At 35.9% G+C, this 18,044-nt stretch overlaps 1 protein-coding gene across 1 annotated transcript; it reads right to left on the bottom strand.

The window, feature by feature from the left end:
- Positions 1-10,620: 10,620 nt before the first annotated feature.
- Positions 10,621-12,419, bottom strand: LOC110894433 (berberine bridge enzyme-like 21). Its single transcript, XM_022141664.2, has one exon. It carries the CDS (start codon positions 12,402-12,404, stop codon positions 10,767-10,769), a length of 1,638 nt encoding a protein of 545 aa, XP_021997356.1. The 5' UTR covers positions 12,405-12,419; the 3' UTR covers positions 10,621-10,766.
- Positions 12,420-18,044: the final 5,625 nt, after the last annotated feature.

Raw genomic sequence — 18,044 nt, 5'->3', positions numbered from 1 at the left:
AATTTTTATATATCAAATAAATCTTAATTTATATAAAATATATGCATTTTTATATATTGAATTTAGTTATTAGTGTAATTGTAGAATAAAAAACCCTAGGCTTATAGCTTAGTGGTTATGGAAATGAGGGAAGACTTTTGACCGAAAGGTCTCAAGTTCGATTCCTGATCCACCCGGGTTTTACCGGCTCCGCATTGTCGTGCCCTCGGGCGGGTGCAGGGTCGGGTTTTCCCCGGAACTGGTGGCATGGTGGGCTAGGGGCTCCGTGCGTGCAGGTTGGGCTGCCGCGGGCTACCTTTCGGCCAATGGGTGCCGCGTACGGAGTACCCAGCGATTCTTATGTTGGACGTTCAAAAAAAAAAGTGTAATTGTAGAATCATTAAATATACATAGGCTATTCAATCAATTTTTCGTTGACCTGATTATCATGTATCTTTTTGTGTTGACATTAACACAGCCTCATCAATGTTTAGACATTTTAAATACAATTCTATACTTTTAAAAGCATTTATGTAAATTTGAAACAAGCTAAAAAACTTTAATGCAATTGATATCAAACAAAATGGTTATTTATAAAAATAAAGAAAGCGTGTAGCGTGTTTTTTTTTATAATACAGACTCTAAGCATACTCGGGGTGGTGGGCAAAGGTAAGGTGGTGGGCAAAGGTAAGGGGTCGTTTTCGTCATGTGTGTGACGTAGCTAAAGGGTGCTTTCCCTCCCAAACCCCAAAACCATTGGGTGGTGAGGGCGCCCGACCCCCCGAACTTTTCGCTCAGTAGTATTATGTATGTACGTTTCGTATAGAAATTTTTAAGTATATACGTTTTCGACCCCCCAAATATTAGGTCCGGTGACTTCCGACCTCACGGTAGGAATTTTCAAGCTTCGCCACTGTGTGGGGGCGTAAAGTCCCCCCTCTCCATGCCACCACACCTAAAAGTCTACTATTTAATTGTTTTTTTTTTTTTTTTGCAATTTAATATTTTTTTAACAATGCAAAGCCAAAATGAATTAAAAGTAGACATGCTACCAACGTTGGTCATGAGTTTAAATGGAGGTTGACGAAGTGCACTCAGGTGCGCCGGCACAAGCCTGTTATTGGCCTGGGCTGACAATAGGTAAATTGTATAGACACGATTAGACCTATTTACTGAAAAATACACTATGTGATTTTTCACTTTTTAAAAAAAATTAAAATTAGAAGGTTAGGATCCATCATTTCTCCTTCTTTGTACATAAAACATACCACTGTGTTATAGGCATTTGATATAAAATAGTTAAACGAGTCGTATTCATGTTTAGAGCTTGTGTTGTCTGTGTCATCAGAGACCTGTTAAACCCGCTAAGACACGATTTGTCAGCCTTTGGGTTAAACAACCAAAAATTATTGTTTTTTTTAACGACTGATGTAGCCATAAGATACTTAATATTCTAGTGTTAAAAGACCTGTTTCTAAGGGCAAGTGTGGCAAATCTGGTTAGAGTAGATAATATTTGATGTTTTGTTGAGATTTGCAGGTAAATACTGAAAAAAAATAATTTGCTATAAGAGGGTAAAAAGGAAACAATTGGCAAAAGACTAAGGTCAACTGTGAAGACTCCAGAAATACAACCTGTACTCGACACGCTGGATACGGATCGTAACCACAGTCAAATGATAGAATACATGATCCAAGTTGGGATTTGGGACAGGGCGGTCCAATCAGAAGTTACGAGTCGTAAGCAGGCCTAAACATACGATCCGTACGAAAGTCAAAGTTAAGGTTTGACTCGTGGTATAAAAGGAATGTGACCCTAAAAACAACCGAAGTTGGAAGAAAAACCAAAAAAAGGGTTGTGAAAAGTGAGTGAAGACGATTCGGAAGAGAAAGAGGACAAGACTTGAAGATCTAAAGCACAGGGAAGCAAGAACTGATTCCACGTATTTACAGTTTTCTAGTCTTTAAACTTCTGTTCATGATGATGACTTTAACTTTTGGTTTGAATTTGTCTGTCATGTCTCGCTAAACTCTTATATAATTGTCCGGGTGAGATGATACGTTGATTTTGTTTATGATTGATGATAGATTTCTTATTTGTATGATTTTAGTAGTATAGTATGATTAGTCCTTATGATGCATATGCGTGTATGTTGATATTGGTTATGATGTTAATTTTGTGCTGATATTTGTCTTTCTATGAAGTTATGCATGTTAGATTCGGTATTTTATATTTCTAGGGGGATATTGATGTCCATTAGCCTATGGTTTGATACTTAATCGGTAATAGATAACTAATCGTTATAAGTAGTTAAACATATATTCTGCTTACGGGATGGATCTGATTATAAGGGTCTAGAAACTAAGAAGGGTTTACTACATTGTCTTACCTTAGTAGTTCGTAAATCACTATGTATGTTGTTCACCTTGGCACTAGGCTAGAAACCTTAAGCCATAAAACTCGATATTGTTGCTAGCTTTATTGAAGTAGGTCTAATGGGGTGTCTTTAATCTTAATCCTAGTTTGATAAAATTAACCTTGCCCAGTAGTAGTCTATTTTAGCACTTCATACGCCATAGTCAAGTTAAGTCTTGGGTTGGTTCAATAAGTCTATCTATCATCAATATAAACAATCTCCGTTGAGTCAAATCTAGGATGGTTATATTCTCTTAACTCTTGGTAACAATTCAATGTTAATAGATCTTAAGTTTATATTACAACATTTCATTAGATTGCATATTAAATAATATGTTCATGACTAGTAGATCATATGTCCTAGGATTGAAATTTGGGTACTTAACTTAGCTATACTATATATATTTCGATAGGTATGCTTCCCTAGAACGTGTATAGATACTCTTTGTGGTTTTTTTTACCTTAAAACTCGTCCGTGTTTGTGTTCAATTTATTTGTTACTTTCTAATAGGGCTGTAAACGAGTCAAGTCGAGCCGAGCTAGACCCAGCTCGAGCTCGGCTCAAACTCGATTCGAGCTGGCTCGACTCGAGCTCGAATTTCAAATCGAGCTGAGATTTGAGGCTCGAGCTTGACTCGATCTAGCTCGAACTGACAAAGAACCGCAAAATTTACTACTTAAAAAGCCCTTAAAAATAAATTTCTTCATATACTAAGGGCCATAATTGCCATTTAATTTAACCATATGGCTAAATATGCAAGTATAAATTGTAAATTCACTTTGTCCATTGTCTTTACCTTCTTTTATAGGGGAGATACTCCCTTGGTTTTTGTTTTCTAAGCGATGTGGGATAAAAAAATGAAGGATTTAAACCTTATCGAGCCAGCTCGCGAGCTCACAAGCCGAGCTAGGCCAAGCTCGAGCTTGGCTCATTTACAAATCGAGCCGAGCCGAGCTGGCTCGTTTACAACCGAGCCAATTTCGAGCCGAGCTTTCTTCAAGCTTTTTTCGAGCGAGTTTCGAGCGAGCTGTGAGCCACGAGTTTTTTGAACACCCCTACTTTTTAAGCATGTCAACGACCAGAAGTTATTGTTAATACTTAAACTTGTTACAAAACTAAATCATGAACCTCAAGCACACAACTTTTCAAAGTTAATATACAAACCTTTTATTTTTCCTAAACTATACGAACCATTTTATGTAATTAAGTGACTTATTTATGTGAACCATCACAAGAATTATAATTAACATAAGCATATGACCTTTATGTTGTATAGGGATTCGAAAAAGCATTAAATTATACATATAGTAATTTTGTAGTTTGGTGCTCTCACATTAGTACATTGTTCACTCCGTTACAACAAAGTTTACAAGTGCTGCTTGAAGTGCTTTATAAAAGTAATTTCAGCGTAAAGTTATCCAAAAAGTTAACGGCTAGTATTTTCTCGAATTTATTTCGAAAAAAACTCACTCGATATGGCTTGGTTTGAGACTGAACCAAGCCGGCTTCTTAGTTAGAAAGCGAGTCCAACTACGCTCGGTTTGTAACGAGTTGGACTGATTCGGTTTGCCTCGTTCATTAGCTCCGCTTGGATTATTGTACTTTAAATATTTTTAGATTTATATACGAATAATATATCATAAATAAATCTTCAAAAACAGGTAATATATCATACATCCTTTTGAAATCCCAGTTCCTTATCCACACAAAGTGTTAAAAACAATTTTTTTATTCTCATTTCTCAAATGTCAAACACTAGTTCCCATCTCCCCCTTCTCGTGCTTTCAGTTGCTAATAAATTTATATTGTATTTTATTGAAATTTGAAACTTATTTTATATTTAGTTAAACTTGATTTTGGCTTGTGATATGTTAGATTGTACTTATTTTGGATATGTTTTTTTAAGTATTGAATTAATTTATAGACAACTGAATTTTGAAAACTGTGTATTAAATTTTCTTTTCAAATTCGAGCCTATCCAAGTTGACCCAAGACAGCTTGGTTAAAAACCAAGTCGAGCTTGAGCATAGATTTTCAACTTGGTTTCAAATCCGAGACCGAGCTTGCCATGTCTCGACTCGAGAACAACCCTATTTCTGCGTGACCAAACCTAATATAGAATTGAAGTTATAATATGATCCCTTTAGCTTTAATTAAATCGCTTACTTCCTACACTTTTCTTTTGTTTTTATTCTATTTCTCGCCCAACCAAGTTATGACATTATTTCTTATTTTTTTATTACTTTTGAAACACTATTTTTTTATAAAATACGAATATCCCATTACAACGTGTTTATTTGATCTACGTTTTGATGGAAATCTCATTTAAAACCGAGTTTTTTTTGTGATAATATACAAATATAAAAGCACGAACGCACATGCCTTCAAAACCTCTTGAAGTTTTATTTTTTTATACTTTTTTCCCTCTTACAATCTTCATATATGATGATTTCTAAAATTCTGGATTTGCCATTTCTAAGTGCTTATTTTTGTTAGCTTTTCGATATGAATTTTTTATTTTGTGGGGTGAATACTAATGTCAAAGTTTTCAAAACCAAGTCTTACAAATTTTAAACACCCAGCCATAACGTGCGGATCTAACACACCAGGTTTTAATGTTTTATTATAAACTAGAAGGGTCTCTGCACGATGCGGCGGGAAACACGGACACTGCAAGGATGTGGATGGTTTGATTGGTTTGGTTCCTCAACCGAACCTGGAAATTAATCTATTTTATTCTCCTATATGTTTATAGTTAATCGGTTTGGTTTATAATGTTAGATTGACGGTTTTTGGTTCGTTTTGTTTTATTCGGTTAATAGCCAAATCTAAACTTGGGTTAAAATTTTTGTTTAGACATTAAGGAAATTGATGTATAAATACATGAAATGGATGTATAAATAATGAAAATTAAAGTATAAACATATGAAATGGGGGTATAAAATATGAAATACATGAACTGGAGCTATAAAAGCCGTAAATATATAGAAATATGAATAGTTCGGGTTGGTTTAGTTAATTTTGGTTAAACCGGGGTACGAACAAAAACCGATAACTGGTTTTTGGTTAATTCGGTTTTCGGCTAATCGATTTTCAGTTAATTCAGTTTTTTGTTCATATCAGTTCGGTTTCCTTTATTTTCGATACGATTTTGGTTAACGATTCAGTTATTATTCACCCCTAGACATTGTTAATCATGTAATATATCAAAAAAAATTAAAACAATTATAGCAATACTATACTCGAATTAAAGATAATAAAATGTCCGTTTTTGTAGTGTAACTTAAAAAAACATATATTAACGTATGTAAAAATTATGGTCGTTAAAAAACATGGGGTAGTTAGTTTTTTTAAAGCGGATAAAGTGTAACTACTAATTAATTATCTATAATTTGGTTAAAGATGAAGAAATTAAAGTATAATTAAAATGCGGAGATTAAAGTGTAATTAATATTTGAAAAACTTATTTATCTTAACTTCATTTTCGGGTTATACCTTATGCATTAAACTAAAAAAGTTCTTAACTTTTAGGTACCTTAAGATGGTTTTGCCTTATGCATTATAATATAGTATATATATATATATAGGGAGCGGTTAACGTACATTACGAGTAATCGTACTTAACGTACGGCACAATCCTGACCGTCAGATCAACTTATCACGCATGGATAATTAATCACGCATGTATCAACTTATCACGCATGGGCACTTTTCACGCATTGATAATTAATCACGCACGTTATAATCTCGAAAAACCAACATGCGTGACTTTTCCTTATACCATGCGTGATTACCATCATCATTATCATCTTCAAAACTCCAACCTGGTTTCAGCAATGGACATGAACGTCGAACTATCCGCATTCGATTTCATCAGGCAACCCCTATTCGATGAAATCGAAACCACGTCTCCTCCACCTCTATTTCCAAATTCGACTTTCGAACAGAGTATGCAGAAACATCGTTATATTTTGATCATCGTTCCGTAGAACAGAGTACGGTTATATATAACAGAGTAAAAAAATTCAAAGTTCATCGTTGATTTTGATCATATTTGAGTTTATAAACGTGCGTAATTTTCAAATGAACGTGCGTAATTTGGTCGCGTACGTGATGTACGTTAAGGCGTAATGTACATTACACTTTCTCTCTCTCTCTCTCTCTCTCTCTATATATATATATATATATATATATATATAGGGAGCCGCTAAAATAAGAACCACCTCCAGTTGTAAGAACCGCGAGAACCACTCTCAACCAATCACATTGTGCCAACATAAAGGGTATATTGGTCATTTACCCCATATGTCAAATCCTTCCTCTCTCATCTGTCTTTTCTTTTAAAGTTGCAGAGCATTAATTTGTTGAAGTTAAAAAGCATCTCTCATATTCTCTCTCTTGAAGTTGCAGAACCATCTTTCTTTTGATATTAAAAAGCATCTCATCTCTTAAAAGCTCCATTTTTTGTTTAGAAATTAAAAAGCATCTCTCTCCTCTTTCTGTTCTCCCATCGTCTCTCTCTCTTTGAAGTTTGCAAACCATTTTTAAACCCCCCAAGTTGAAGTTGCAAACCATCTCTCATCCTACCCCCATCTCTCATCCAGCCCCCATCTCTTAAACCAACCACCATACCCATCTCTTTGTCGCCATCCTCACCTGCAACCTCGTTTTTGACGGTGATTCAACGGCTTTCGGATTTTAAATTGGTCATCGGCGGTGGTGGCGGTGACCTTCTCTCTTTTTCCATGTTTTACCGGCGACGGTGGTGGTGGGTTTCGACGGCGATGGTGGCGGTGAATGATGGGTGAGGGGTGGGTGAAGAGGGTGTGAACCGCCGGCGTCGGAGAGAGAGATGGGCGACGATGCTTGAGGAATTTTCATGCGTTTTTTTGGTTGAAATGATGGTAGCAGTTGTTGTTCTTCATACATGGAGGAAAATCAAGAGAGTGCCTTTGTGGATCTTGTTACAGGACACAAGCTATCATGCATTTGGTACAAAAGTTTGAATTTTTCAACTGGGTTTATTAATGATGGTTTTTTTGGTACAAAAGTTAAGTATTTTTTCAGCTGGGTTTATGAATTTTGGTACAAAGATGGGGGGTTGATTTGTGTTTTTTATTTGTGTTGATTCGTTTTTGAAAGCGGTCCAGATGGTGCCCGTTGGCGCCGATGGTGCTGATGGTGCCCCGTGGCGCCGATGGTGCCTGATTGGGGGTTGAGTTTGTGTTCTTGATTCCGATGGGTTTTTTAGTATGTTTGGGGTTTGAATTGTGTTATTAATTTCTGTTTTTTACTTGTATTCTTGATTCTGTGGGTTTTGATCCGTTTGGATTCGGGCGGCGATGATGGAAAAAAACCGCATATTTTGATGACGATGGCGCGGCACGGTTGGTGGATGGTAGATTTTTGAACATGCAACCACACTTTTGCAGCCTCTGATTATCGAAAAAAATCTGAGCCAAACCCCTTTTTTTCAAGAATCCAAACATTGTTTTTTATTTTTGTTGTTGATTTTTTATTTTTTTTCCCAGTCGATGATGATAACAATCTATCTGAGACACCTACCGAGTTTACGATTTCTGGGTGCGTTCGTTTTTGTGAAAGAAAGTTTTTGTAAAAAAAAGTTAAACCGTAAACTTTTTAACGTAAAAAGTAAACTTTTTAATGTAAAACGTAAAATTTTTAACATAAAACGTAAAAAGTTTTACGTAAAACGTAAAAAGTCTAAAAAGTTTAACGTAAAACGTAAAGCGTAAATTTTTTAACGTAAAACGTAAAATGTAAACTTTTTAACGTAAAAAATTGGCGCGTAAAATGTTAACGTAAAAAATTGGCGCGTAAAATGTTAAAAAAACGTTAACGTAAAAAAACGTTTTTGTAAAAAAAAAATTAAACCGTAAACTTGTTAACGTAAACCGTAAACTTTTTATCGTAAAATGTAAAAACGTGAAGCGTAAAAAGTGTTACGTAATTTTTTTCGTAAGTTTTACGTAAAATGTAAAACATAAAAAGTTTTTCGTAAAACGTAAAAAGTTTTTCGTAAAACGTAAAAAGTTTTACGTAAAACGTAAAAAGTTTTATGTAAAACGTAAAAATTTTAACGTAAAACGTAAAAACTTTTACGTAAAACGTAAAAAGTTTAAATTTTTAACGCAAAACGTAAAAAGTGTACAAAAAGGGGCGCGTTAAAAAAAGTGAAAAAAACGGCGCGTTTAAAACGGCGTGTAAAAAAACGACGCATTAAAAAACGTGAAGAAACGGCGCGTTTTGAAAAAACGACGCTTGAAAAAACGACGCGTAAAAAACGCTTAAAAAAACGGCGCGTTAAAAAACTTCGGAAAAACCGCGCGTTAAAAAACTTCAAAAGAACGGCGCATTAAAAAACTTCGGAAAAACGGGGCGTTAAAACGGCGTATAAAAAGCGTGTAAAAAATTAGGCGCGTTAAAAAACGTGGAAAAAACGGCGCGTAAAAAACGTGTAAAAAACCGCGCGTTAAAAAACGGCGACTGAGAAAAACGACGACTTAAAAAAACGGCGCGTAAAAAACGGCGCGTTAAAAAAACGCCGATTGAGAAAAACGACGCCTTTAAAAAACGACGCGTAAAAACGGCGCGTGAAAAACGACGCGTAAAAACGGCGCGTGAAAAACGGCGTTAAAAAACGGCGCGTTAAAAAATCGGTGCGTCAGAAAAACATAAAACGTAAATTGTAAAAAGTATAAAAATCTTTTAAAAAAATCTGAATTTAAAAATGTTTTTAATAAAGAAATTATGTTTAAAAAATAAAAGTAATTAAAAGTAATTAATGAATAGGACAAAAAGACAATTAAATATAATATATATAAAAAGACAAAAAAGTAATTTTACTTAAATACCTTTTTCAATTAAAATATTAAAGACATAATAACACAAAAATTACTTAATATTATTTTTTAATACTTTTAATCTCATCCATTCATCATCTTGATCTAATGGCTAGAAAGTGGTTCACGCAGTTCTTACAACTGGAGGTGGTTTTCATTTTAGCGGTCCTCTATATATATATATATATATATATATATATATATATATATATATATATATATATATATATATATATATATATATATATATATATATATATATATATATATATATACTGAAACATCACTTATGTGCTACACTAACTTTTTGTCTTTTTTTAAACCTTTTCAAGTATCAAATTCACCCTCTAGTATAATATACCTCTTTAACTTAAAATTGTCGTCCGTAACTTTTCTTTTACAAAAACTAAATACGTGACACGGAATTTTTTGAAAACGGATTGAGTTGGTACCCATCGAAAAACACCGGTACCAATATTTATACTATTAGAACCATTTTCAGTATCCATTTATTATGGTTTTCAATCGATATAAAACATGTATCGACATCTTTTTGCACTTATCACGACTTTATTTTTTAATTTTCCTCTTTTGCTGAGTGCGGATAACATATTGATACCGTAATGAATAGAATCACTATCTATTGGATTCCTGCCATTAACGTTATTTTTACCACTACGTCTATGTTTCCATTTAAAATTTCTAAAAAACTTGGATCGTCTCCACCATAAAACACAGGTGTAACCCACTAGTTTAATTTAATATACTTAGAGTGTAAGCTTTTAAATATAAAACATTTTTTAAACTTAAACTATCTCAAATAATTTTTTCTGAACGTTACTCTTACTTTATACTAATTATCTTAAATTGCATCATTTCTCTAGGACCCTTCTAAAAGCACATGACTCTTACAGGAGACGGGCCGTCCCGTTATGAAGGGCTGGCCACGCGTCAACCTCCGTGATACACCACCGTCACCATGTCTTATAACGCGTTGACATGGCCACACGTTGCCATGATCACGCATGAAGAATTGAAAGGTGCTGCACATGTTCGATGATGGAGATGAGTGTGTTGCGAGTGATGAGCATTTTCACTAAAATCCATCACTAACGATGGAATAAAGCTCGATGACGTGACGGAACTTAATTAGATATTGTGAGTGATAAAACTCCATCACTAATGAAGCGCCCTAACCCTTAGCGAAGTGACCATTGTTTTTCTTTTATTATAAAATTTGGCCTCCATTCTGTTCAAAAAACCGAATGGGCTAGCTCACGTCAACTCTCTAAAATATTAATACCATCCATATCTAAACAATCATAATCCAAAAAAAAGTTTACATCAATCAACTCGATGTAGAAAATTCTAAACATATCCTTTTAAGCCTTTATAATCTTATTCCAAAAATCAATTTACATGCACTTGAAAACAATAAACAATGATACATAATCACATAAACAATAGTTTCCCTAAAATGCACAGACAAAATTAGGAACACAAATATTCTAGTTTAACTTCGTCATCTTCCTAGACTTACCAGGAAGAACAGGAATACTTTGTTCATTCCTAAAAAAGTTATCTGGATCAACTGCAGTCTTTATTTTCACCAATCTATCAAAGTTCCCCATGAAATACTTCTCCCCATAAACCCTACCGGAGTTGTAACCATTTATACCGGTTCCACTCATCACACCGATATCCAAATCTCTATAATTCAAGAACGTACTCCTCGGATTTTTTGATACGTAATCCGCCATGAATTTGTACAAAACCCGGCTCTGGTTCATGTAGTCTTGTTCAAGTTTTGGATCGGCATCGTTCCAGTTCACCGAGTACTGGATCTTGAACAAGTTTCCAGCTCGGTGAGGGAACGGTGTCGCGTCTGCGGGGATTTCGTTCATCCGCCCGCCGTACGAGTTGAAAACCAAACCAACTTTACCAAGTTCAACCATTTTGTTAAATATGGAGGTTAAACCGGATTTTGATATCGGGGTTTGTACGTAATCAGACTTTCGTTTCAAGAAGTTTACGTTGTCCGAATGGCGGTTGAGGAGGATGTCGATCGAGGTCGTGTTGATGTCGAAGTTTGCCCAGTAAAGTATGGACTGGATCCAGCTTACTTCTGTACAATCTTGTTTTTTTAGTCCCAGTTCTGGGAAGATTTTGTTCATTTCCGCTACCAGCGTCGCTGAATCGCCCAAGAAATGGGCGACAAACGACGCCCGGAGTGTTTTTTGGCGATTAACCGTCACCGGTTGTAATAAAATTCTGATGAATAAGTTGTTGTTCATGGCAGACACAATTGTCTGCCATTTATGAACGAGGTCGGTCGCATTTTCTGCGACCGTCTTCATTATCCTGAACACGGTGTTAACCGCGGGGACAGGAACTAGTTTGATAGTGTATGATATTATGACACCAAAACTTGCACCCCCGCCCCCGCGAATGGCCCAGAAAAGATCCTCACCCATTGATTTTCGGTCCAAAATTCGACCTTTGACATCGACAATCTTAGCATCGATTATGTGATCGACTGATAGCCCGTATTTTCGAAGCATGGTGCCGTAGCCGCCTCCACTTAAATGTCCGCCAACCCCGACTGTCGGGCAGACTCCGGCGGGGAACCCATGCACTCTACTCTTTTCCCAAATCCGATAATAGAGTTCGCCCAACTGAGCCCCGGCTTGGACAACCGTGGTTTCGGTGGCGATGTTAACATCGACATTACGGAAATTAAACATGTCGAGTACGATGAAGTTTTTTTCGGATGAGACATACGAGATTCCCTCGTAGTCATGTCCGCCACTACGAATCTTGATTTGGACACGGAGTTTCTTAGCGCATAGGACCACGGCTTGCACGTGGGACTCTTTGGTCGGGGTAATGATGATGGCGGGTTTAGGTGTCGCAGTCGTGTTTAAACGACGGTTTTTGATGTATTCTTGTAGGACGGTTGTGTACGAGGATGAGTTGGCCACGGAGCTGTAAACGATGGCGGAAAATGACGGGTCGGGTCGAGGTGATTGTGCCGGAAGACACTGGAGGAAAGATTTGTAGATTGAATTCGGGTTTGAAGCTCCATTCGAAATGATGAAACAAGAACAAAGGAAGAATGTAAGTGAAAACAACATATGTGAAGACATGGTGTTTTGGTGTCCTACAAAGAGATGATTGTCATGATATTTATAGTAGTACTAACGAGATGGAATTTTTTTTCTAAAAAAGAGTTATAGGATTCTCTTGTTTATGTGTTACTAAAAAGTTAAAAATATAAGAAATTGAATGTATTTATATAAAAAAAAATAATATCATAAATGCTCAAGATGTATACATACTTTATATTAAAAGAAATTGAATGTATTTATATAAAGAAATAATATCATAAATGCTCAAGATGTATACTTACTTTATATTAACTTTATTTACATCAATATTTAAATATATGCATTCTTGAAAACAATAATGAATTTAGATAGTAGTCTATATGTAGAATCATTAAGTATACGGAGGTGCCCACTCGACTCTTACAAACAAATACAATTCTATATTTACAAAAGCATTTATGTGAATTTTAAACAAACTAAAAAACGTTTTTGCAATTGATATTAAACGAATTGTGTTTTTCTTTTCTGTGAAAATAAAGAAAGCGCATGTGTTTTTTTTTTATAATATGAAGTCTTATACTTATTTGGTTTTTTGCAACTTGATATTTATTTAACAATGCAACCCAAAATGAATGAACAAAAAGTAGACATGCTACCAACGTGACAAAATGGCGGTCATGAGTTTAAATGGAGGGTGACGAAATGCACTCGGGCCGGTGCGCCGGCGCCATCCCACTATTGGGTTAAGCAAGTGGAACCAATTTCACACGGCAATCCAACAACTGTTGAAGCAAGTTACGAGTGGTCCATTGTTTGTGACTATTGGGGGGTTGACTATTTTATCCTCATATGATATATTTTTTTTTTTTTTTGAACGGTTAACGGTTCACTCCCCTTAAGAAATTCGCCCGCACTGCGGGTTCGAATCCCAGGCCCCCCCAAGGTCCAGCCGCACTGGAATTACCCAATATTGATACCAGAGTGGACTCGAACCTGCACCCCTCCAGAAGAAACCCCCAAGGGGGAAACTCCTGACCTCCTCCCAACCATATGATTATTTGGTGGATGACGACGTCAACAATAAGATGGAACGATAAACTCCTCATCGCCGCCTTTCAAAAGAAGAGGATGACGTCATTCTATTGAATTAATGAATAAAAAACCGAGTCTTCCAGCAAGATAGAAGCCATACCAAATTATACTACAATGTTGCCATTATCGAAAATGCATAACCTATTCCAATCTATACTATGATACCTGAATTGGTTTTTCAGTTATAAGAACGATATTTCTTTTATATCATCCATACTTCCACATACATCAACAAGTTATCACGTATATTTGCATGGACTAGTTTCTTGCGGTTCATCGAAAGGAATCTTGCTAGGATCAGGACTTTACACGACACGTAGATTTGCCACCATACCGATCTTGCCAGTATGAATTCTACCAATACCTGATCTTCATCGTCCTTTGTGATACCATAGGTTGTGCACATAATGCTTGTAATATGCGTACCTCTGAAGACCAAGGCTTCTTTTTATTAATATTGTTGAATATTATGGAATTATTTAAGCTTTGCATTCACCGGTATTTATAATTAGAGAGTACAAGAATTAAGGTTACATAATTACACAAACCACCCTACAGGAATAAACATTGTAAAATAACCATAAGCTTATTTAATTTAGCTAACATACCACCTGCAGTCTGAGTGGGGGTTCCTGAATGTTAAGATATCTTGAAAATCCATAAACAACTATCATAGTTAGCCTTTGGTGAAGATATCTGCAAACTAGTGAGCTGAGGGTTCATGTAACACACGCACTTGACCAATGGCAGCACGTTCCCTTAAGAAGGGTATATCTTATTCCACATGTTTGGTGTGTTGGTGCTTAACAGGGTTAGGCGCTAAATATACAACGTTGACATTATCACAAAACACGAGAGTGGCTCAAGACACTAAACAATGTAACTTAAGAAGAAGATTACAAATGCAAACCGCTTCGGCAAAAGCGTTGGCAACATCACGATATTCAGCTTTAGCACTTGATCTCGAGACGATATGCTAACGCTTAGAAGACCAAGAGACAAGATTGTAACCCAGAAAGACACAAACTTCAGCACTTGATCTCAGTTGACATCGTTGTAAGCAACCAAATGATCAATAGAAAAGGGGTGTGTATGAAGTCTCGAAGAGAGGGTATCCTGAAGATAACGCAACATGCATTTGAGGGCATGAAGATAATCGAGCAATACATATTAAATCGAATTATCACTAGTAAGCATTTAGCTCCTGTGGTGATACAAGAACCAAAATGTCTTATACTATATCCCAAGTTTAAATAAAATGAGTTAAAAGTATTTACCTATACTAGCAGTTGAACACAACGTATTCGGTTTGTAGTACAACCGGATTCAAAGTTTATTGGCTTACGATGCGATTACTGTAGGGCTCTATAGTCCAGACTGAATAGAAATAATATCCATGAGAATCGTGTACTGATCATTACAAGTCATTGAGACTTGATCAGTTAACGTGTATTTAAGCACGGTTTCGTTAGATTAAACGATGACCGGATAGAATGTTGGGTTATAACCATACGCGTGAGGGGTCTCGATCTATATGGTTTGTTAACTCTACATTCTGTTTTGAAAAGGTTGTGGCCCGTTACAGCTTGTTCATATGATTTAAACCATTCTAACTAGTCGTGTTCGTAAATACATGTTCGGATGGGAAAAGGGGTTCGTGACAAGTCGAACATGATAAAATATATTTCTTTTATGTTTTACAAACTGTTTTGATGTCTAAAATGTTATGGTAATTATATAAAGCTGAGTTTGACTTTTACAAAATTTACGTTTAACTTGTGAATTTGAACCACTTAGACGTGATGATCACGAGATATAAGTGAAGGGTTTTATTCCCTACATTATGAAAACCATTTGTGTAAATTTAATTTGAAAATGGTTGACCAAAGTGACCAGAACTGAAAGTCAGACAGAATGGTTAAACTATTTAAAATTAACGACACTTGAATGGAATTAAGCTACGAAATTAATTGTAAATGAAAGAGCTTATGAAAAGGGGGTCACCAACTTTAGATGGCGATTTTAGAAAACCAAAGGAGGAACCTGAAAAGCAAGAACAAAAATTCACACAAGACTCTTTAGAGTAAAGTGTGTTTGTTTGAGTTTAGGATGGAAATTATGAGCTCAAGGGTTTCTATTTATAGAAATGGAAGATGTATGAGGCTTGGGCAAGTGTCCAAGAGTGCTTAGGATGAAGATTAGTGTCCCATTAGGTGTCAAAAAATGGAGAAGAATGTGGCAAGAAGTTTAAAGATGGCAAAACATAGTGAAAATGCTGCTGCCAGTGAAGTTTCTGTTGTCAGAAACCCCTGGCGGACCGCAAGGAGAAACCTTATATAGTCTGCAAGGCATTCACCAAACCAAAATTTTGGTTTTTATCACTTCAGGTGCTGCAACTTCTTATTTTGATCCTTTTTCAATTCTAACCTCTCAATTTAACTTAGTTAGTTATGAGGATGGTTTCAAGACACATGTCACCTAGAATTTCATCGAGAATTATCTGGGTTATTAAAAGATTAGTGGGTTGGGATTACTGGGGAACAAAGGTACTCTAGCATGCAAACAGAGTCTGTTGAGGAGTAGCAGCATGAGGAGATGCCAGTGGAGAACCAAGCAAAGAAGGTTATGGGGACCTCGATATCTGTGAGATCATTTGTTGTGGTGGCTAAAACTATGGCTACAACATTTAAAGAGGTGACTTTGATATTGCTGGAGAGTAAAACGGCATGTGCTGCTGTTGCAATCCAGATGCATAATAAGTAGTTGATGGATAGAATAACTGTTGAACTGAGTGATTCGACATAAACTACTAAGGAGACTGTTGATGATGAGAATATCCACGTATATTACCTATATTACACTGAGACAAACTAGAATCATGAGTAGTAATGCCCCTGGAAGCCCCACATCCCTATGATCGGTTTTATTAATTTGACCATTTCCTTTAGAATTGGTGTTATAGCTAACCTGGTTTGAGTAATGGCAGTGGTAGCATTTTGTAGACCATGATTACGGGGTTCAAAAAGACCTTCACGAGACTCATGGTGAAGAAGCATGTTTTCGACTTCCAAGAAAGTGGCAAAGGGGTGTTTGTTGGCGATGACATCGATAATAGAGGTGTATTCAAATGATGGGAGTTGTCTAAAAATTTGCATTGACAACTTCCTGGTCAGTGACGGGTAAGTCGGCATCAGCAAGGGAATTGTCAAAATTTTTTAGATGGCGGCAAAATAGGGTGATGGACTTGGTACCTTTCTTTATGCTACGAAAGGTATCATGTAGTTGAAGCATGCAAGACATTTTCTTGTTATGGAAAAACTAAGAAATGATGTCCCAAAGAGTTTTAATAGTACAATTATTAGCAATTATGATTTGTAACTGATCAAGATCACAAGTATTATAAAACCAGCTTTTGATTTTAGCATACATAGAAAAACCAATCAACGTCTTTATCTTCAATGAGAAAACAAGTATCCTCAAGATGACCTTGGACTTAAGTTTGAAACCAAATTGCTAACAAACATTGTTAACGGAATAAACTAGGATTGGTGCTGGTGGAGATGTGGTGTCGATGGACGCACTTGTGGTAGACCTAATACCAATATAACTAGGAAAGCAATCAAATTAATTGGTAGACCTAATACCAATAGCAGCTTTTAAAATTTGGGGGACAATATGTGGGTATTTTTTATATTTATGGGGGTGGAGATAAAGATAGTGGATGAGATGTAGCGATGTTTTCGTTAAAATTTTTAATTTTTGAAGACAGGGTGAAAGACGGTAGATGTGATGTGAGTGCCCTAAGCCAATGTAGTTTCTCCTTCTCGTATAGAAGTTCCCATCAATGTTTTTGCAATATTATTATATCGGTCGATCAGATTAGGATCACCTATATAACTAATTCAGTTGAATACTCTAAATCACCTTCATTTAGACCAATTGGTTATTGGTTGGATCAGTTGACTCGTCGAATTGTATCAATGGTTGGATCAGATATTTAAAATTTATTTTTACTTCCAAAATCATATTACTTATGCATTTGTTAATTTAAACTATATATTTTGTTTTATTTAGGGTGAATATTTCATGGGGTCTTCTATTTCCACACCCCTATAATCTTATTTTCACATCCCTATTTGTATACGAGTCGTATATACTTATACGGGCCGTATAGAATGTTCATGCACAGAATTTAATGAGTTGAATGTTTTTTTTGTTTTTATATGTATACGGGACGTATATTATATACGGGTCGTATACATACTTGCATATTGTTTCGAAGGTTGGACAAGGGTCACTACTAGAAAAGAGGGTTTTTGTCATGAAACTTTTGGTCACAAAACAGTAGCAATTTCTCTGTTGTCACCATTTCGCCACCGAAAATGCGGTGACAAAAACACCCGTGTCAATTGCCCTAATGCCACCAAATAGCCACCATTTTTATATTTTGCCACCTTACTTTTGCCACCATAAAATTGGTCAAAATTATTTGTCACCGCTTCTTGTTTGCTACTATCCACCTTGTTTGCTACCGATTTGCCACCATTTAACCACCATGTTTGCTACCGATTTGCCACCATTTAACCA

Source organism: Helianthus annuus, chromosome 12, assembly GCF_002127325.2.
Source record: "Helianthus annuus cultivar XRQ/B chromosome 12, HanXRQr2.0-SUNRISE, whole genome shotgun sequence".
NCBI lineage: Eukaryota > Viridiplantae > Streptophyta > Magnoliopsida > Asterales > Asteraceae > Helianthus > Helianthus annuus.
This window is presented reverse-complemented; position numbering and strand designations above follow the sequence as displayed.

What these genes read in the sequence shown, in the direction of transcription:
- LOC110894433 (XM_022141664.2), bottom strand. Translation starts at nt 12,404, where the DNA reads ATGTCTTCACATATGTTGTTTTCACTTACATTCTTCCTTTGTTCTTGT.